General features: G+C 39.9%; 1 protein-coding gene across 3 annotated transcripts in view; it reads left to right on the top strand.

Annotated features, from left to right (window-relative positions):
- The window catches only part of SAMD13 (sterile alpha motif domain containing 13), a 54,056-nt gene extending 40,889 nt beyond the window's left edge, over positions 1–13,167 (top strand). Inside the window, exons 5-6 of one of the 3 annotated variants that reach the window (XM_063653609.1) lie at positions 1,929–1,976; positions 11,994–13,161. In XM_063653609.1, coding sequence (XP_063509679.1) covers positions 1,929–1,976; positions 11,994–12,137 — 192 coding nt within the window. In that variant the 3' untranslated portion in view covers positions 12,138–13,161. Of the gene's footprint in view, positions 1–1,928; positions 1,977–11,993 lie in introns of all 3 variants that reach the window. The other 2 variants (XM_054478606.2, XM_054478596.2) reach the window with 2 other exon arrangements.
- The last annotated feature ends 6,351 nt before the right edge of the window (positions 13,168–19,518 follow it).

Here is a 19,518-nt window from a genome sequence, read left to right as displayed (position 1 = left end):
TGGAGATAAGAAGACACTCTGACTTTTTGAGTTGCCAGAGTTATTGCACTAGGTTTTTTTGTTTTGTTTTGTTTTTTGTTTTTTGTTTGTTGTTTGTTTGTTTGTTTGTTTGTTTTCATCTCTGTGGGCTCATTCTTCTTCAGTCTTTGAAATTGCTGTCCTTTGGATGTGTTGGTTTTTTTTTTGCCTTTATCTTCTTTAATGCCCTTCAGGCTTTGATTGTGGTATAAGGTGATTGCCTTCATTTCTGCGAGATTTTAGGGGTACAACGCTTAGCTTGGTACTTCTGGGCTGCATGCTGTAACTCTGGGGGGTTGGTAACAGGCCACAGCTTTGTTCTCTGGCCCCTTGTGGTTAGCAACTTGCTTTACTGGAGGGGTCGAGGTACTCCCTGTCTGCTGGCCACAACACTCCGATGGGGGGTGCTGGCCACAGAGTTTCATTGGGGCAGTGGCAACGGGGTCTGTGCTTGCTCATGCATGCCAGCAGCCACAGCAGCATGTCAGGGTGCATACACATCAGCTGGGGAGGAACTTTCTCTCCAAGTTGAGGAGTGAGTGGGAGGCAGGCCAGTAAGGGAGAAGCAGCAACTGGAGAGTCATGTAGGCAAGAGAGTTCTCTTCTAAGAGAGGAGACATCCAGACTTACTCACATCCAGGAAAGTAGCTAAAAGAATTGGACAGATTAAAATTGAAATAAATTGAGGAAAGTTAAGTGAAGCAAACTCCCTGAGGATATAGAAAGGGATGAGATCAAAAGAATACGGAGGAACAAGGATGTGGAGAAATTTCTTTGTACATTGCTGGTAGAACTATAAAATGGTGCATCTGTTGTGGAAAATAATTTGGTAGATTCTCAAAAACTTAAGCATAGCTTTACTGTAGGACCCAGCAATTCCACCCAAAAGAATTGAAAAGAGGGAATTAAACAGATACTTGTACTTGTGCTGTGGTTATTACAGCATTGTTCACAATAACCAAAGGTGGAAACATTCTGAGTGTCCATGAACAGATGAACTGATTTTTAAAATGTGCTGTATACATATAATGGAATATTATTGAACCATAAAAAGGAATGAAGTTCTGATATGTGCTACGACATGGATAAACCTTGAAAATATGTTAAATGAAATAAGCCAGACAAATATTGCATAATTCCACTTACATGAAATATCTAAAATAGGCAAATTCATAGAGATACAACGTAGATTAAAGGTTACCAGAGGCTTGGGGGAGTAGGAAGTTATTAAGTAATGGGTGGATAATTTCTTTTTGAGATGGTGGAAGTGTTTTTAAAATAGATAGCGGCAATAATTGCCTAACACTATAAATGTAATCAATGTGACCGTATACTTAAAAATGGTCAAAATGGCATATTTCGTGTTGTATTAATTTTATCCCAATAAAGTTTTTAAAATGTAATGCCAGCCATAATATATGTCATGATTCAATTTGGTAAATAAAATATCCAAGTATTTTATTTTTAAAAATATTAAGTAATTAGCACCAAGCAAGACAGGGTTCTCTTCCTCTGAGTTGGGGGCATGGGTGAAGTTGTGTACAGATATAAGTAAGATTGTCCTTATGTGATGGTTAATGTGTCATCTTGACTGGGCTAAGAGATGCCCAGATGGCTGGTAAAGCATTATTTCTGGGTGTGTCTGTGGGAGTGTTTGTGAAGGAGAGTAGTATTTGAATCAGTAGGCTGGATAAAGAAGATGGCCCTAACTGATGTGGGTGAACATCACCTAATCCCATTATGGCCCTAATAGAACAAAAATGTGGAGAAAGGGTAAATCACTCTGTTTGACCTGAGACAGCCATCGTCTCCTGCCCTTGGAAATCAGAGCTTCTGGTTCTCAGGCCTTCAGACTCTGACTGGACTTATATCATCAGCCCCACCTCACCCTCCAATTCTGTGTCTTTCAGACTTGGACTGAATTATACCACCAGCTTTCCTGTTTTCCCAGCATGCAGGTTGGTCATATCTAACCAGTATCTCATTGGTTCTGTTTCTCTGGAGAACCCTAACTAATACACTTTGTCTTCATGGACATTAACGGAGTTCCTCACAGCCTCTATTTCCTTTGCTAACCAGAGTCAAGCTCCTCTGCTTGGGGTAGATGGGGATTGGTAGAGATTTAATAAGGAACTGGAGGAGAGCAGTGAAGGTTAAGAATGGCCACCAAGAGGAATGGGAGAGGGAGATGACCAAGGATAACAAAAGAACAATTGAGGTATTCTACTGGCCAGCTGCGATTGGTACACTGCAAATGTGTACTGTTTCATCTTCATAGTTTCTTGATTTTTTTCCCCAGCTGCACTAGGTAGAGGAGTTAGAGAAGCTGGACTGCTGGACTCATCCTGGACGGGGGGTTTGTGGGATGGACACTGCAAAAAGCTAATGGCTTAAGAGGGCTACTTTAGAGGGCTAATAAAAGAATGGCTCCCTGGTCAATCATCAGGTTCAGACTTGGTACAAAAGAGGAGTCAGAAAGGGACTGATAACCCTGGACAAAGTGGAGTTGACATGAAAAAGTGGGTTTAATGAGAGTGAGGAGTGAGAGACAGAACAGGATATTGGGCTTTCAGTGTTGCAGAGATAGGACTCTTTTGGTTGATGACGTGATAAGAAGAGGTTGTAAAAGTGAAGGGGAAATTGTAGAAATGGTTGATGTATTAAAGTAGACCAACAGATATGACAAGTAGTGTATAATGGCTTAATTATAGTAGAATTTTATTTCTTGCTCATACAGATAGTCCAAGGTAGCTGGTGGGGATTTTCTGCTTCACTGTCATTCAAAGACCCAGGTGAAGGAGGCCTTGTTATCAGTTAAATAGCTTTCAAGATCATCTGGGCATTGATGTAAGTTAGCATAAGGAAAAAGAGCAAGAAGCCTGTGCAGGTAGTTTTATGGGTCTGAGAGAGGCATGCATCATCCCTTCCCATCTCATTGGCCAGAGCTTAGTCACATGGCCACACTAAGTTTCAAAGAAGCCTGGGAAATCTGTAGTTGTGTGTCCTGCAAAAAGAGCAACCAGCAGCTCCCTTTTTAAAAGCATTTGTTGTTTTGATGCTGCTGCTCAGTTTAGTTCTTAAGTCCAGAGATAAATTTTGAAAAGGCTAACATTGAAAGACCCTTCACAGAATTACAAGAAACTATTTTAAAATTCAGATGGAACAACAACATCTCATATAGCCTCCTAAGCAAAAAGAACAAAGTTGGAGACATCATGCTACCAGACTTAAAACTATACCTGTAAGGCCACAGTAACCAAAACAGCATGGTATTGGTATAAAAACAGACACCTAGACCAATGGAACAGAATGGAGAACTCAGAAATAAGACCACACATCTACAATCATCTGATCTTTGACAAACCTGACAAAAACAAGCAATGGGGAAAGGATTCTCTATTTAATAAATGGTGCTGGGAGAACTGGCTAGCCACATGCAGAAAACTGAAACTAGACCCCTTCCTTACACCTTGTACAAAATTAACTCAAGATGGATTAAAACCTTAAATGTAAAACCCCAAACTATAAAAACCCTAGAAGAAAATCTAGGCAGTACTATTCGGGACATAGGCATGGGCAAAGATTTCATGACGAAAACATCAAAAGCAATTGCAACAGAAGCAAAAATTGACAAATGGGATCTAATTAAACAAAAGAGCTTCTGCACCACAAAAGAAACTATCATCAGAGTGAACAGGTAACCTATGGAGTGGGAGAAAAATTTTGCAATCTCTCCATCTGACAAAGGTCTAATATCCAGAATCTACAAGGAATTTAAACAAATTTACAAAAAAAAAACCAAACAACCCCATTAAAAAGTGGGCAGAGGACATGAAAAGACACTTCCCAAAAGAAGACATTGGTGCAGCCAACAAACATGAAAAAAACTCGACATCACAGATTATTAGAGAAATGCAAATCAAAACCACAATGAGATACCATCTTACCCCAGTCAGTATGGCAATTATTAAAAAGTCAAGAAACAACAGATGCTGGCGAGGTTGTGGAGAAATAGGAATGCTTTTATACTGTTGGTGTGAATGTAAATTAGTTCAACCATTTTGGAAGACAGTATGGCAATTCCTCAAAGATCTAGAATCAGAAATACCATTTGATTCAGCAACCCCATTACTGGGTATATACCCAAAGGAATATAAATCATTCTGTCACAAAGATACATGCACATGTCTGTTCATTACAGCACTATTCACAATAGCAAAGACATGGAATTAACCCAAATGCCCATCAATGATAGACTGGATAAAGAAAACTTGGTACATAGACACCATGGAATGCTGTGAAACCCTGAAAAGGAATGAGACCATGTCATTTGCAGGGACATGGATGGAGCTGGAAGCCATTATCCTCAGCAAACTAATGCAAGAACAGAAAACCAAACACTGCATGTTCTCACTTGTAAGTGGGAGCTGAAGAATGAGAACACATGGACACAGGGAGGGGAACAACACACACTGCGGCCTGTCAGGGGTGGGGTGGGGAGAAGGAGAGCATTAGGAAAAATAGCTAATGCATGCTGGACTTAATACCTAGGTGATAGGTTGATAGTGCAACAAACCACCATGGCACACATTTACCTATGTAACAAACCTGCACATCCTGCACATTGTACTTAAAATAAAATTAAAATTAAAATTAAAAAAAAATTTTAATCAGCTGAAGAAGACTTATTTGACAATATATGGGAGGTCTTCAATTCTAGTTATGTTTTGTGAATCTATTATTTTGAAAAGCCTGCCTAGTTTCATCTCTATGACCCAGTTTTCTCATTTGATAAAATGGGCCTTACTTATTTTCCTTCATCAGAAATGTGTTTCAGGTTTTTTTTTTGTTTTTTGTTTTTGTAATACAGACCCTTTATCACCTACCTTGTGCCAGCAGAAAATATTAAATAACACTAGGAAATACTCATGAAGTCACTGAAAGCATTAGCCCTTACAGTGAGCCAAAATGGATTTTGTGTCCGATTTAAGTGCAAAAGCCATTTTGCTTGTGACTGTTACTTCAACAAATGAAATAAAGACTTTTGAGCCACACAAATAGTTTCTCTCTGAATAAGCTGCTCAGTGTTGGTTTTTAAATAAGGTGAAGCCTCCCAAAATGTATATTATCCACTCTACATTTCCCACCAATAGGAAGGCAAGGCAAGCACAGCCATCAGCTGAGAGTCATTGGCTGAGAATGTTGAGCTCATAGTCACTCCACCCACAAGGAGCTGCTGACAGAAGGTGGGGTGGGAGTGGAGGCATGTGAAGGATCCATACAACAAAGAGGAACTTCTCTCCAGAAGATACTTCAGCCCAAGAGCCTTGTGATAGTATTCAAAAGGCCTTGGTGTAAACTTGAATAGTTCACCATCTTCCTTTCCAACCTTATATGGAAATTCTTCCGAAAATAAACCCTGTCTTGGTGGGGAAAGGCTGTTTAAAGAAACGTGGTGAATTACTGCAAAGTACTAGATGTGCCTCAAAATGCTTCCTCCCCTGATATTAAGAAGGCTTATCACCAGTTGGCTCTGCAGGTACACCCAGACAAGAACCCAGGGAACAAAGAGGCATCTGAGGAGAAATTCAAACAAGTAGCAAGAGGCCTATGAGGTCTTGTCTGATGCCAGGAAATGAAATGAGTATGACAAGTCCAGAAGGAACCGAAACAAAAGGGAAACAGAGGAGATGGCAGAGACAAAAAAACATTTGGAGGAGGAACTATGCATTCTCAGGATTCTCAGGTGATGATTTTTCCATTGGCCTTGTGGGTAAAGCTAGGAGATTCCACTCCTCCATCTTTGATGTGACTCCCATATTGGACACAGGATTTTCCACTCTTGTATCTCTGGGCTCCAGAGCAAGTACCTCTACCTCTGAAACATTTGAACCCTTTGTAAGCAGTGGAATGAGAAACTTCAGACTGGTCACCACTTGTAGCCAGACAGTAAATGGCAAGAGAGTTGTTACAAAGAAAGTGCTAGAAGATGTGAGGGGGAAGAATGAAGCAGAAAAAGAAAGACTATTTCATGAGATTCCTCCACATCATTGGTAAGAAATTGCCGCTGTGTTCTTTAACAGGGAGATTTTCATATGAGGCTGGGGTGTTCTGATGCTTATGAAAGACTGAATTGGTGTTTGAGAATGTGTTGAACTAGGATGGACAGAGGTCAGCTTAGTTCAAACCTCTCATTTCACAGAGGAGGGGAATAATGTGCCAGATGTTGCATAAGAACCTAGTCAGAAGTGTCTGTTCATGTCCTTCACCCACTTTTTGATGGGGTTGTTTGTTTTTTTCTTGTAAATTTGTTGGAGTTCATTGTAGATTCTGGATATTAGCCCTTTGTCAGATGAGTAGGTTGCGAAAATTTTCTCCCATTTTGTAGGTTGCCTGTTCACTCTGATGGTAGTTTCTTTTGCTGTGCAGAAGCTCTTTAGTTTAATTAGATCCCATTTGTCAATTTTGGCTTTTGTTGCCATTGCTTTTGGTGTTTTAGACATGAAGTCCTTGCCCATGCCTATGTCCTGAATGGTAATGCCTAGGTTTTCTTCTAGGGTTTTTATGGTTTTAGGTCTAACGTTTAAGTCTTTAATCCATCTTGAATTAATTTTTGTATGAGGTGTAAGGAAGGGATCCAGTGTCAGCTTTCTACATATGGCTAGCCAGTTTTCCCAGCACCATTTATTAAATAGGGAATCCTTTCCCCATTGCTTGTTTTTGTCAGGTTTGTCAAAGATCAGATAGTTGTAGATATGTGGCATTATTTCTGAGGGCTCTGTTCTGTTCCATTGATCTATATCTCTGTTTTGGTACCAGTACCATGCTGTTTTGGTTACTGTAGCCTTGTAGTATAGTTTGAGGTCAGGTAGTGTGACGCCTCCAGCTTTGTTCTTTTGGCTTAGGATTGACTTGGCGATGCAGGCTCTTTTTTGGTTCCATATGAACTTTAAAGTAGTTTTTTCCAAGAAGACATTTATGCAGCCAAAAAACACATGAAAAAATGCTCACCATCACTGGCCATCAGAGAAATGCAAATCAAAACCACAATGAGATACCATCTCACACCAGTTAAAATGGCGACCATTAAAAAGTCAGGAAACAACAGGTGCTGGAGAGGATGTGGAGAAATAGGAACACTTTTACACTGTTGGTGGGACTGTAAACTAGTTCAACCATTGTGGAAGTCAGTGTGGCGATTCCTCAGGGATCTAGAACTAGAAATTCCATTTGACCCAGCCATCCCATTACTGGGTATATACCCAAAGGACTATAAATCATGCTGCTATAAAGGCACATGCACACGTATGTTTATTGCGGCACTATTCACAATAGCAAAGACTTGGAACCAACCCAAATGTCCGACAATGATAGACTGGATTAAGAAAATGTGGCCCATATACACTGTGGAATACTATGCAGCCATAAAAAATGATGAGTTCATGTCCTTTGTAGGGACATGGATGAAATTGGAAATCATCATTCTCAGTAAACTATTGCAAGAACAAAAAACCAAACACTGCATATTCTCACTCATAGGTGGGAATTGAACAATGAGAACACATGGACACAGGAAGGGGAACATCACACTCTGGGGCCTGTTGTGGGGTCGGGGGAGGGGGGAGGGATAGCATTAGGAGATATACCTAATGCTCAATGACGAGTTAATGGGTGCAGCACACCAGCATGGCACATGTATACATATGTAACTAACCTGCACATTGTGCACATGTACCATAAAACCTAAAGTATAATAATAATAAAAATAAATAAATAAATAAATAAATAAATAAATAACCTAGTAAGTAGCAGGCTAGAGCATCCATCCCCAGTCTTCTGATTCTAAATTGAGCCTCCTTTCCCTTATGCACCATCTGGGACAGTAGAGGCCACCACCACAAATATGGCCTTCCCAGTCAGCGCAGAGCCCTACCTTCATAAATTCCATTGACTTCTCTTGAATGTTTTTTTCCTGCCCTACTTTGCAGTTGCCTAGTTGCCTGTCTTGATGGCTACTCTTTGTCTCTTCCTAGGCTCTTTTCTCTTTGCTGCTTCTGTTCCCACCTATTCTTTCTTCCTATACATTTCCCATGGACCATATCACAAATAGCTTCAATTCAGAGTTACCTAGGTATAGATTAATGCTGGCAGAGAGAATGAGTGAAAAGTAAATGGGTTGAGATCTTTATATGCTTTTAAAATTTATACATATTTTTTAATTTTAATTTTTTAGAGATAGGGTCTCACTATGTTGCCCAGGCTGGCCTTGAATTCCTGGGCTCAAGCCATCCTCCCACCTCAGCCTCTCAAGTAGCTGGGATTAGAGGCATGTACCACCATACCCAGCTTTTATATGCTTTTTTCAATAACTAGCATTTATTGAGTGATCAGTGCATGTCAAGAATTCTACTTCACAAAAGTTATCTCAATAATACTTTCAGCAGTGAAACACAGTAGTTGCTTTCCCCCATCACATAGATAAGAAAATGAGGCTTAGAAAAATTCAGTAATGTGCCCCAGGCCCCACTAATAAGCAACAAAGTAGTGTCTTAGTCTAAAGCACATGCTTAGCTAGTGAGCTATAATATCTATGAATCCTACTCATTTATTTTTAAATCTAGATTCTTGCCCTCATTGGAAATTTAAACCTATCATCTCAGAACTTTACTTCCATGCATGAGTACTTGCTGGAACTTAATAAGTATGTAAACATTGTTTATTGCCCAACGGGAACCTGAGGGTTACTTTTCCATAAAGACACAGTCAATGTAAAGTTTTACTGACACTAGCAAATGATTATCAGTTAACACACAATTCCCAAGATGTGAAATATCTTTTTGTTTTGGACTTCATCATGATGTACATGCAAAATATTGGTTTGGTTTTGTTTAGCTGGAATTGGTCACACTCCAACCACTTCATTTGTATTAATACACAGACTGGGATCCAGAGTTGTTCCTTACGGAGAGTTACTGATAGAGTCTGCATTAGAACCTGTCTTCTAGTTTCCAGTCCCAAGCTCCTTGTAGTACAGCATGCTGTTGGTAGAATTTGGATTTCACTTGCCTCCCATGGACGTTATGTATGAAATTATTAGCTTTCTTCATCAAGGAACTTTCCTGTGTGTACAATTTTTATGACACGAATGTTTTATGTAGTCTTTGAACTTTTTAATCTCAGCAAATTTTCTGAGCCTAAATAGGAATATGCCTACATTTTCCTGGCAAAGGGGAGCACACTGGCAGAAAGGAAGCAGAAGGTGGATTTGGAATCAGAACACATCCCATTTATTTCAAAGCCTATCCATTTCCACTTAGTAGTCATTCAGAACCTCCTACACATCAGGCACTGTGCGCGGTGCTTTGCATCCATCATTTCTAATCTCTAAAGTACTTTACTGGTTTATTTCCATCTTAAGGTGAGGAAATTGAGGCTCAGGGCAGTTAAGTCCCCTACCCAGGGTCACATAGCAGTTTGTGGAGACAGGATTCAGACTGCCATTTGCCTGACTGTAAGCTTCATTTCCATTATGCTCTATTCCACTCTCATTCCTTTGAGCTACTCTAGTCAGGGTTTAAGAGGAATGTTTGGTTGTATGTGTGAATTAACTATATTTATTTCAACATTTCTAAAATGAGGATTTCCAGATGGAGCTTTCTTTTACCAACCCTGGTCTGAGGTGAACTGCAGTGTGTCTACTGAACAAAGGGAAAATCAGATTGGAGCATGAAACATGATTTTTCCATTCTGTCTTAAGTAAAATCCAAATTTCAGCATTTTTCACAGGCATACTTGGCTTTTGACAGAAATGCTGAGTTGTCAAAGGACTTTTTGCCAGCAAAGATTTTTTAAAAATTCACTTTGAGTTAGTCGAGGAAGTTTTCTTGGTGTATAGAAATGAAGGCAATGTCATCTCTTCCTGATGGCTGTTTAAAACATGTAGTAAGTGAAGTGTGAGCACACAACAGCGGAGGAAAGATGGAGGGTAGGAGGGCTTTGCCATTCAGTAAAACATTCCGAGCCAGTGTGCAAGACACAGCGTGAGCTTTAAGGTCACATCTAATTTGGTCTCTGACCTCACAGTGTCTTCAGCACGGCTACTGTGGTTTCCAGAGGGCCAGAGGCTCCTCTCCCAACTCTCAGACATGCAGGTTTCACTAATCAGCAATCTCTAGGATTACTACTTGCCTAAATAGGAAGCAAAGTACTTTAGGATTATTGAGTCAATTCCTGTGTCCTTAAGGAATTTTCTGCTGTTTGTACTATGAGTCAGCTGCTTTTTAATGTTACAGTCTCTCACAAATTAATATGAGACATTTTGTGTTCTGGTAGCTGACAGAATAAAGATTTCCCAAACTCAAAACCACCATAGACCAGGTAGAAGTAATTCCTTGTTCTGCTGTGGTTCATATTAGGTGGTTGACAAGTAAAATGAGGACCTGGTCCTGTCGAGAATGATGGAAGGGATAATGACAAGTGATTGTATAACTCATAGCTCAGGGAGCATTTGCAAGAGCGGTTTCTCATAGAATCTTGTCAGAAACCCCACCAAGGAGGAAAGAGAAGAGAAGGGACTTGCCTAAGGTCACAAAGTGGGTGTTTCTTCAGCCGCCTAGCCTGCTGCTATTTCTCCCACACTCTCAGGAACTCAAAGCACATTTTCCTCCCAGCCTGGCAAGCAAGGCGCATGAGAGTTGGAGGAGCCGCCCTGGGAATGGTGTGGGAGGGAGTCCGTTTTACGTAGTTGCAGCTACACACGGTGTCCCCATGTCTGTCGGTCAGTGGAGGAGGTAGGTACAGAAGTATGTGGGTATAAACATGAACAGAAATGTCGTGACTCACCGACCATGCACAGCTGGTTTAACTCTTTAATCCAAGTCACCTAGGAACCAGCTCAGGTTCTTAAGAGATGTAAGGTCCCCATAGCAAACAATAACAAAAATAATGTGGCATTCAGCATTCTTCTCAGTGCTTCCTTTCCAAAAGTTTCAAACCACTTTATATATTTGGGATCCCCATCTCTTTTGTGAGAAGCCTGTTTTTATTTCACCCCAAAGCTTTGTAGTCTCTCCAGAATACCTGGAGTGCAGTGTACCTGACTCTGTGCCTTAAGGGTGCAGGGAATGGACTCTGAGCAGAACAGGGAAGGGATTTTCAGCTGGCAGGGCCCTACCCCTCACTACCTTATTTGGAAGTTTGAGGATCCATTGAGAGGGAGTGTTGTAGGGGAACTCATCTTGGAGAGGTTGATTTTTGGGTTGAGGCAGGATGGTTCCCCCTTTAAAGGGCAGGAAAGTCTCCCAGAGAGTGAGTCATTTTTCTAATGCCCAATGTTGCAATCGTGAAGACTCCAGGAAACCTAAGACTCTAGTCCCCATAGGACCATCTAAAAAACATATATTTAAGTATCAAGAGAAGCAGAGGGGTATTATAAAAAGAACATTGGCTTTGGCTGCAGGTATATGAGAGTTCAAATTCTATGCACCCCTTTCCTAACTTCTTGATCTTAGAGGGTGAACTTCTTGCTTGATCCTTGGCTTGCCTGTAAAATAGAGATGATCATCTCTGCCCGTTCTAATTTACAGAGTTGTTTTAGAAATTAAGTTCATGGAAAATTCTGCGTAAACTTTAATAGACTTTATAAATGGAAAGTGTCATTATTGTTTTCAGAAGCAACATCTTTGATCCTTAAGGGTACATGCAGTAAGCTTGCTATCTGTTTTTTAAGATGTGATGTTTGCGATAGGATCTTGAAAGCAAGATCAGCTATGGATTGTGTTTAATGCCAAAATACAGCTAAAAGATGTAAGATAAAAATAGAGGATTGCATTTTTTCCATTTTGGCACTACTACAAATGTAATCTTTTTAGCTTGGGCACAATTGGTGTGACTTTTACTTCTGAACTTCCTTTTTTCTTCATTATCCTTGAGCTTTTGGACTCACATATTGGCTTTACCTTCTGCTTCCATTATAGGAAATTGATGGAAAATCCCTGCTATTGATGACAAGAAATGATGTGTTGACAGGACTTCAGTTAAAATTGGGGCCTGCTCTGAAAATCTACGAATATCATGTAAAACCTCTGCAGACAAAGCATTTAAAGAACAACTCTTCATAGTACAGTCAAATTGGGGTCTTCGACCTCAAAAAATACATAATGACATAATTTAGTTTCATGTAATGAAACTTTGTAAACAGAATACATACATGTGTATATGTAAAGAATTTCAATCAAATGAAACGTTATCCTATTGGATAGACTAGGCAATTCATCAGCTCACCTGAAATCAGCCAGGAGGAGCAAGGACAAGATGCGCACAGGGTGGTTTTCCTCATGGATTTTGTCAAATAGAATGATCTTTGACACGATTAGACACTCCTCCCCACAAAGGCTTTGAAATAATAAGGATTTTCCTCATCTCTTTATAGATTGCTTTCCCAAAATCTTTTAAAAAAGAATTTAATTGAATGACAGTCTTTTGGTTACAGACTTAGGATGAGTAAAAACAAGAAAATTTGGGGAGGGGGAGAAAGAAGAAAGGGATTGCTGTCTCCCTTGAATTCCTCTGCTCCTTAGAGCTTGTGTTACTTGGATGGAATTGCCAACACCCTTTTTTGTAGAGGGTTCTCCACTTGACCTTATTAAGGTTTTATTGGGATATGCTGCAGTGTTTGAAATGAACATGCATCATGGCCCCTTCAGGAGCAGAATCATAGCTCTGAAAAGAGAAGCTCCGTTGTGTACTGAGGATATCCATCCATATTCAGCTAGCTTTCAAATGGGGTAATGATATTTTCTGCATAGATTTTCTTTCAAATTGGTTCTTTGTTTCTGAAGAAAGGATTTTTTTTTAACTTCATGGTTTTATTTATAATAATTTGTTTCTGAAGAAATTTGCCGAGAGTTACAGGTCAAAAAGCCTTGTTACTAGTACAGAATATTTTTTTATATATTCCTTCATGATGGTGTAATTTTTTTTAATTGTCCTATGCTTTGTTCAGTTCCTGGGTTAAGTACTTGTTTTTAAGAGCTTGGAAAAAGTGGGCTTGCCACATCTCTGTTGAAAGAGACATTTGTTCAATCTCTGTGTGTCAACGCCTTGTTGAATTGGTGCTTTGTGGTTGCAATAAAGCATTGCTTCAGTTTATTGCCAGTGTATCTTTGATCTTTTCTGTTTGGTTGCTTCTTCAGTTGGGATTAAGGATTAAGGTCTCCTGGAAACCAGGGAAAGAAAATTAAGCATTTTTTGGGGAAAAAGCTTTAGAGGTAGAAATTACACAAATCTATGTGTGGATTTATCTTCTTTTTAAAGTGAATCATTCAAGTAGATCTCATTTCTTCTCTCATCCCCAATTTTAGGTATTATTTTAGCCAAAGATTTTTTTGTTTGCTGTAGGCCGGTGGGGGTCATGATTTTTTTGAAATTCTAATAAAAGCTACTGACTTTCTCTGCAGACAAAAGCTCACATTTCCACGTGCAAAACTTGCAGAGAGTTGGTGGACTCATAATTTCCCTCTTCCTCCTCCTCAAGTTAAGAGTTCCTATTTTAGAGAATATCATAATTCAGTCCCCTGTGGAGATAATTTCTTGAAAGAACAGAAAGTCTGGAGATGACAGTGAAAAAAAACACAGGAAGTGGTATAGATAGTAGGTGGGTTTAAAAATGCATTCCAAATTAATTCAATTATAGAGCGTACAGAGTATCTGAAATTTAAGTAATGCCTTGTTTTCACTGTAAGTGGGAAAAGTGGTTACAGAAGAGACTTTTTTTTTAATCTCCAAGTTCCCACAGTCTACCTAAGACAGAAAACACAAGTAAAAGGCAAAATATATAGTTAAGTGTTGTGAGGAGTGATGGAGACAAAAGGTGACAACTGCAGCTGCTGGAGACCTGGATAGGAAAGAAGGGATTCCTGGATCAAGCTGAAGGAAGATGGAATGAGGATCTTGATGAAAACCTCTGTGAAGGAGTGTCCTGCTGTAAAATCTGATGATGTTTGACCCGTCTCTACCTCAAAGGGATAATATGAGGTATTTCTGAGCCCTACTTTTGTGCACCCACCTGATACCTTCTGTAGTCATTTGGAATAGGTTTGGTTGTGAGCGATGGAAACTGTCTCTCCCACCCCCACCAATTAATAAACTAGGTAGACACCTACTTCCTCTCATGTAAATGTCCAGATAGGGGGACCAGAGGTGGTGTGACCCTACATGATGGTAGGAACACAGTTTCCGCCTATGTTTTTTTTCCATCATGCATGACATCCATTCCCAGAATAATTTTGTAAATAGGTGCTGCTTCTTTGCCATCATCATTTGAATTCCAACCAGAGGGGAGAAGAAAGGGGGAAGGAACAGACCTTCCTTTAAGGATACTTCCAAGAAATTGTACATACTACTTCCTTTCATATCTTGTGGACTGGAAGTCAATCACATTGCTTGAAATATTTCATGTTTTTATTGGAAACCATGAGCCGAATTAAAATTCAAAGTTCCATTATTCTGTAGATAAAGGAAAATGGATATTGAGGGACAACTTGCTGTTACCGATGTCAGCTGACCACTAAACACTCATAGCAAGTGACACTAAAAGGGTTTCTTTGGTGGTATTTTTCTCGAGATTCAAACTTGCGTTCAACTAAGTCAACTAAACCTCAGATTTGGACTGCTCTATGAGTACTTGGGGGCGAGGGGAATTGAAAAGCAAACAGAAGTGTACAAAATCATCCTTCAGTCTCTGATAAGAGCTTTCAGGCAAAATTAGCAATTTAAAGATAGTCTCCCTTCCCTACAGTCAGCATAAAGGCCAAGGACAGGCAGGCCTGCACACCTTGGCAATAGCTCAAGGTGATTTCATTTTCCTCCATTTAGGGGAAAACCAATGTGATCAAAATAGGCCAAAAAGAGAGGCTGGAAGTGCTTGAAATTCAGCAGGTAGGCAGCCTTTGTCTCCAGACAGCTGTAAAAACCAGAGACGTCTGATTTCTTTTCAGATCACACTGGATTTCTATTCATGTGATCTAGATCTGCAATGAGTAGCAGACACATGTGCTGTGAGGGGAAGCACTTCATGGCTGTGATGTGCCCTGATGGCAATATATTTAATGGTGAAGGTGTATATGAGAATTGGCTAATGTTGAATTTGATTATTCTCAACCAGAGAAGCAGACAGGATATCAGAATCAGAAGGAATTTAAGAAAGTAATTGCTACTCCCCACCGCCCCCACATTTGAACCTCTGATTCAGACTCTGCAGAGGAGATTGAATGAATTGATTTAAAGGTGAGGTCACAAACTGGCCACTTTTCAGTGGAATCTAAGCCAACATGTTTTTACTTTGGCCAATGCAGTATGTGTGTGTTTTAAAAACCACATTTACACACTTCTAGTGAGGCCGAAAACTCCAATTTGTTACTCTTCCATTCCCTAAGGTCTTAAAACCAGCAACTTCACACTTAAGTTGATGGGCCCCTGAAGGCAATTGAGACATCAATTTTAGACACCCCCCCCAAACACACACCCATCCCGATCTAAAACAAAAAACAGAAAAACAGTGAGTTCATTCAGGAATTGAAAATTGCAAATAGATTCAACTGAAAAGAAAACAAGCTAGCATATCGCATAGAATGTGCAGCAGATTTGAGCATCATTTTTTATACCTAGTGGGCATGATGAATATGAGGAAAAAAAGGCCAATTGGTAGCAGTCTTTTCTTTCTGTCCTCAACAAATATCCTACGTGAATACAGGGTGGTTTGTTTGTTTGTTTTTGTTGTTGTTGTTTGTTTGTTTGTTTGAGACGGAGTCTCCCTCTGTTGCCCAGGCTGGAGTGCAGTGGCACGATCTCAGCTCACTGCAACCTCCGCCTCCCGGGTTCAAGCAATTCTCTGCCTCAGCCTCCCGAGTAGCTGGGATTACAGGCACCTGCTACCACACCCGGCTGATTTTTGTATTTTTATTAGAGACAGCGTTTTACCATCTTGGCCAGGCTGGTCTTGAACTCCTGACCTCATGATCCACCTGCCTCGGCCTCCCAAAGTGCTGGGATTATAGGCGTGAGCCACCGCACCAGCTGAATACAGGTTTTTGTCCCTCTGAGATTAGCATCTGCAGTCAGGAACACACACTGTCCTTCAGTTGCATTAGTGAAATATACCTTTGGGAGAATTTAATTTGCAAAAGTCTAATAACCCACAGTTGCCCAGCCACTCCCATATTTGGAAGCCAAATGCAAAAAGGACTTACTGGTGGTGATTCATCTGTCTTTGACAGTCCTTGTACATGGGATCTGCAGGGGTCAGGTCTGGGCCCAGAGCCATTAAGTGTTTTTTGGAATGATTTGGAAGATGAAGTTAAATGTTCAAAGAGCTGACTGCTGCAGGACAGATATGCCTCTTAGGAGAAAACTTGTTAATTCTGCTTCTAAACCAGGAACAGAAGCCACAGGAAGGAGAGAGCGAGCAATGGATGCATTAATGAACAGCTCGTTAGTTTCATGCTGTAGCTCCATGGGCAATTAAGGAGTCTGGGTACCATTTCTAGCCAGTCATGGCAGTACTAGACAGCAAGAAGAAGATTAAAATGATCACATCCAAGTTCATTTGGTGAGTGTGGCTGTCTTACATCTTAGAATCCCTTGCAGGTGGTGAACCCCAAGGAAAAATTGTGTCTAACCTAGCACTGGAGCATAATAATGGAGGATCTTGTGGCTAAAGCAGTTGACATCCCTGCACTTCAGTTAAGTCAGAGTGTTCCTGTCCACAACTGTCTTCAGGGAGAAATCAAGAAAGCTGGGGATGCCAGGCCATTTCCAAATAGAAACTGTGCCCCTCTTCCACAGAACAAGTACATGAGCCAAACTACCACCTTTTTTAAAGAAGTGGGAAAAGGGTAAGTAGAGGTGTAAATAATACTGAACATACTTGTTACCTGCAGAGGATGCCTGACTCAACCAGATAAAGGGAAATATGCTGCAAAATGTTTGATGTTATTACCCAGGCACCATCCATGGGGCATCTTTGGTCAGAGGGGTTAGAGGCCTTAAGCTTCCAGAAAAGTGAGATAAAGCAACCAAGGAAAGTTTTGCCATGAGGGCCTCCAGCTCTGTCACTGGATATCTGTGGCAAAGTTTTCCAAATTAAATGTCTTCTTTCTGAATCAAAGGCAGCAGAAGCATTCAGCAAATTGTGTTTCATAGCCTTTTTCAATGATTACATTCTATTTTTATGTGCTGGGGAATATGTGATTTGGGAATAATACTATAGAATTCATCAGATTATAAGCACATTTTGAGTAAAAGTCAGTAAAACTCCAAGCCACCAGCAGTTTCTGCCTATAATAATTAGTGTTTGGGATAGTATTCTGTCTGCTATACCTGAACCCAACGACAATAGTTGAGATGCACAGTAGGTAGTGGGTGAAGTCACTGAGGTTGCACCAGATAGACTTGAGCTTGAATCCAGTCCCACCATTTACTTGACATGGGAACTTGGGTAAGTCATACGGCTCCTCTTAGCCTCAGGAACTTCATCTATTCTCTAGTGCAGATGCAGAAATAGAGTGGAGCAGCACCAGCCTAGCAGTGCCCAAAAGAAACAGAACGTGAGCCATTTATATAAATTAAAATTTTCCAGTAGTCACATTTGGAAAGGTGACCCAGGAAAAAATAATTTAATATAATTTTAAGCCAATATATCCAAATATTATAGTTTTAATATATAATCAATGCAAAAATTATTGATGATATATTTTATAAAATCTTTTCATTTGCCTTTGAAATCCAGTGTGTATTTCATGCTTACTGCACACCTCAATTAGGACAATGTAGCTCAAGTGTATCATTCAGGGTTAGTTTTAGTTGATAAAAATAACAGTGACTTAAGATAGAAATTCTCTATGATGCATATGAGTTGAAGGTAAGCAGTTCAGGGATGGCAGGGCTGCTACATAATGGTTGGGTCTCATTCCTCTTGTGTGGCTCCACCATCCTCAACACATAGTTCCCTATGTAGTCCAACGTGACTGCGTGGGCTTCAGTTATCACAACTGCATTCCAGCCAAGAAAAAGAGATAAAGAAGGACACCTCATATGAGAAACTGCACTTATCTCTTTCTCTGACATCCCTTTGACAAGAACTTAGTCATTTGGTGATACCTAGCTGTAGGGGAGGCTGGAACTGTAGTCTTTATTTCAGGAAGCCAAGTATCCAGATAAATAAGGACAGGAGGGTGGATACTTTGGAGAAGCTGGCAGTTCTTCTATAGTACCAGTCTTATAAGTTGATGGAGGACTGAATGAGAGTACACTGTACAGTTGTTTGTATTACATTAAAAGTGCATTAAAAATATAGTTTTATTACTATGATCTCATTCCACTTCAAGCTCAGCACTGTCACAGAATTAATGTATGCCGAACCTAAATACTGCTGATTGGATGCATCCTAATACTGCTAAAAAAAAAATCATTTTTATAGGTGGATGAAAATGGATATTGGGTGGTTCTAGATGCTTTGTTTTCAAAAGGTCACATAAACCAAAAAGAAAAAAAAAAAAAAGCTTGCATTATTTAAGCTCCCTGAAAAACTTGTTATGTTGAGTTAAGGGAAATGTGCTAAGCAAAATGCATATACATTTTTATTAGTCCCCAAAGACTTAGAGAAGTTGGTTTGAGGCATTGGTGAATTCCAAATGGATCCTGTCCTCAATCCAAAATGAGTGTTCAATGACATTCAAAATCGCTTTGTGAGACTAATGAAAGGGAGGTCTCTGATACTGTTGTGATTTTAATGAAGGTATATGTGGGTCATAAACAAACAGAAAAAAATTTTAATAAAATTGAAAAAATCTGAGTGGAGCTGCATTCATTAATTTGAGCCAATTAGGTTGACACCAGTCTGCTAAATTGTCTATCTGGGCAAATTTCTATTAAGAATTTTTAATGCTAATGTGACTTCTTGCCACCAGAATGTCTGCAGGTTATTGATCAGCCTTCCGTATGGTGTGTATACAGAATGCAAAGTAAGTTAACATTGGCCTAATCCACACATAGTTAAAAAGGAAAACTGTGGAGCTATGCATCCATAGTGGTGGATGCAGGGAATCCTGGACTAGGGGTCAGAAGACCTGGGTTCTGGTCCCAGATCTGCCGTTAACATATCCACAAGACTTTGTACAAGTCTTAACCTCTCTTGCTTCAGTTGCTACTAAAATAAACATGTCCAATTAGAGGTTTATTTCAGCACTCAATTTCTATGATTTTCTAAAAATGCAGTGATCTGAGTTATATGTGTCACTGGCCCCCTCCACCATTCAATTAAAACTCACAGCACTGTCACATTCTACAACGTCATTTCCCTTTCATAAATGTTCTAAAGTTTTGGTCTGATTATGGTTCTCTCTGTGCAGTAAGCTGGAACAGCTGTTTTATCTTGAGAATTGTCAAGTTGGCTGATTGCATAACCCTATAGCTTTAAGTTTAAATCACTCTCACTGTGTTCCA

The sequence above is a fragment of the Pongo pygmaeus genome, chromosome 1, assembly GCF_028885625.2.
Source record: "Pongo pygmaeus isolate AG05252 chromosome 1, NHGRI_mPonPyg2-v2.0_pri, whole genome shotgun sequence".
Classification (NCBI taxonomy): domain Eukaryota; kingdom Metazoa; phylum Chordata; class Mammalia; order Primates; family Hominidae; genus Pongo; species Pongo pygmaeus.
The sequence above is the reverse complement of the archived record's forward strand: the minus strand, read 5'-3'. Positions and strand labels throughout refer to the sequence as shown.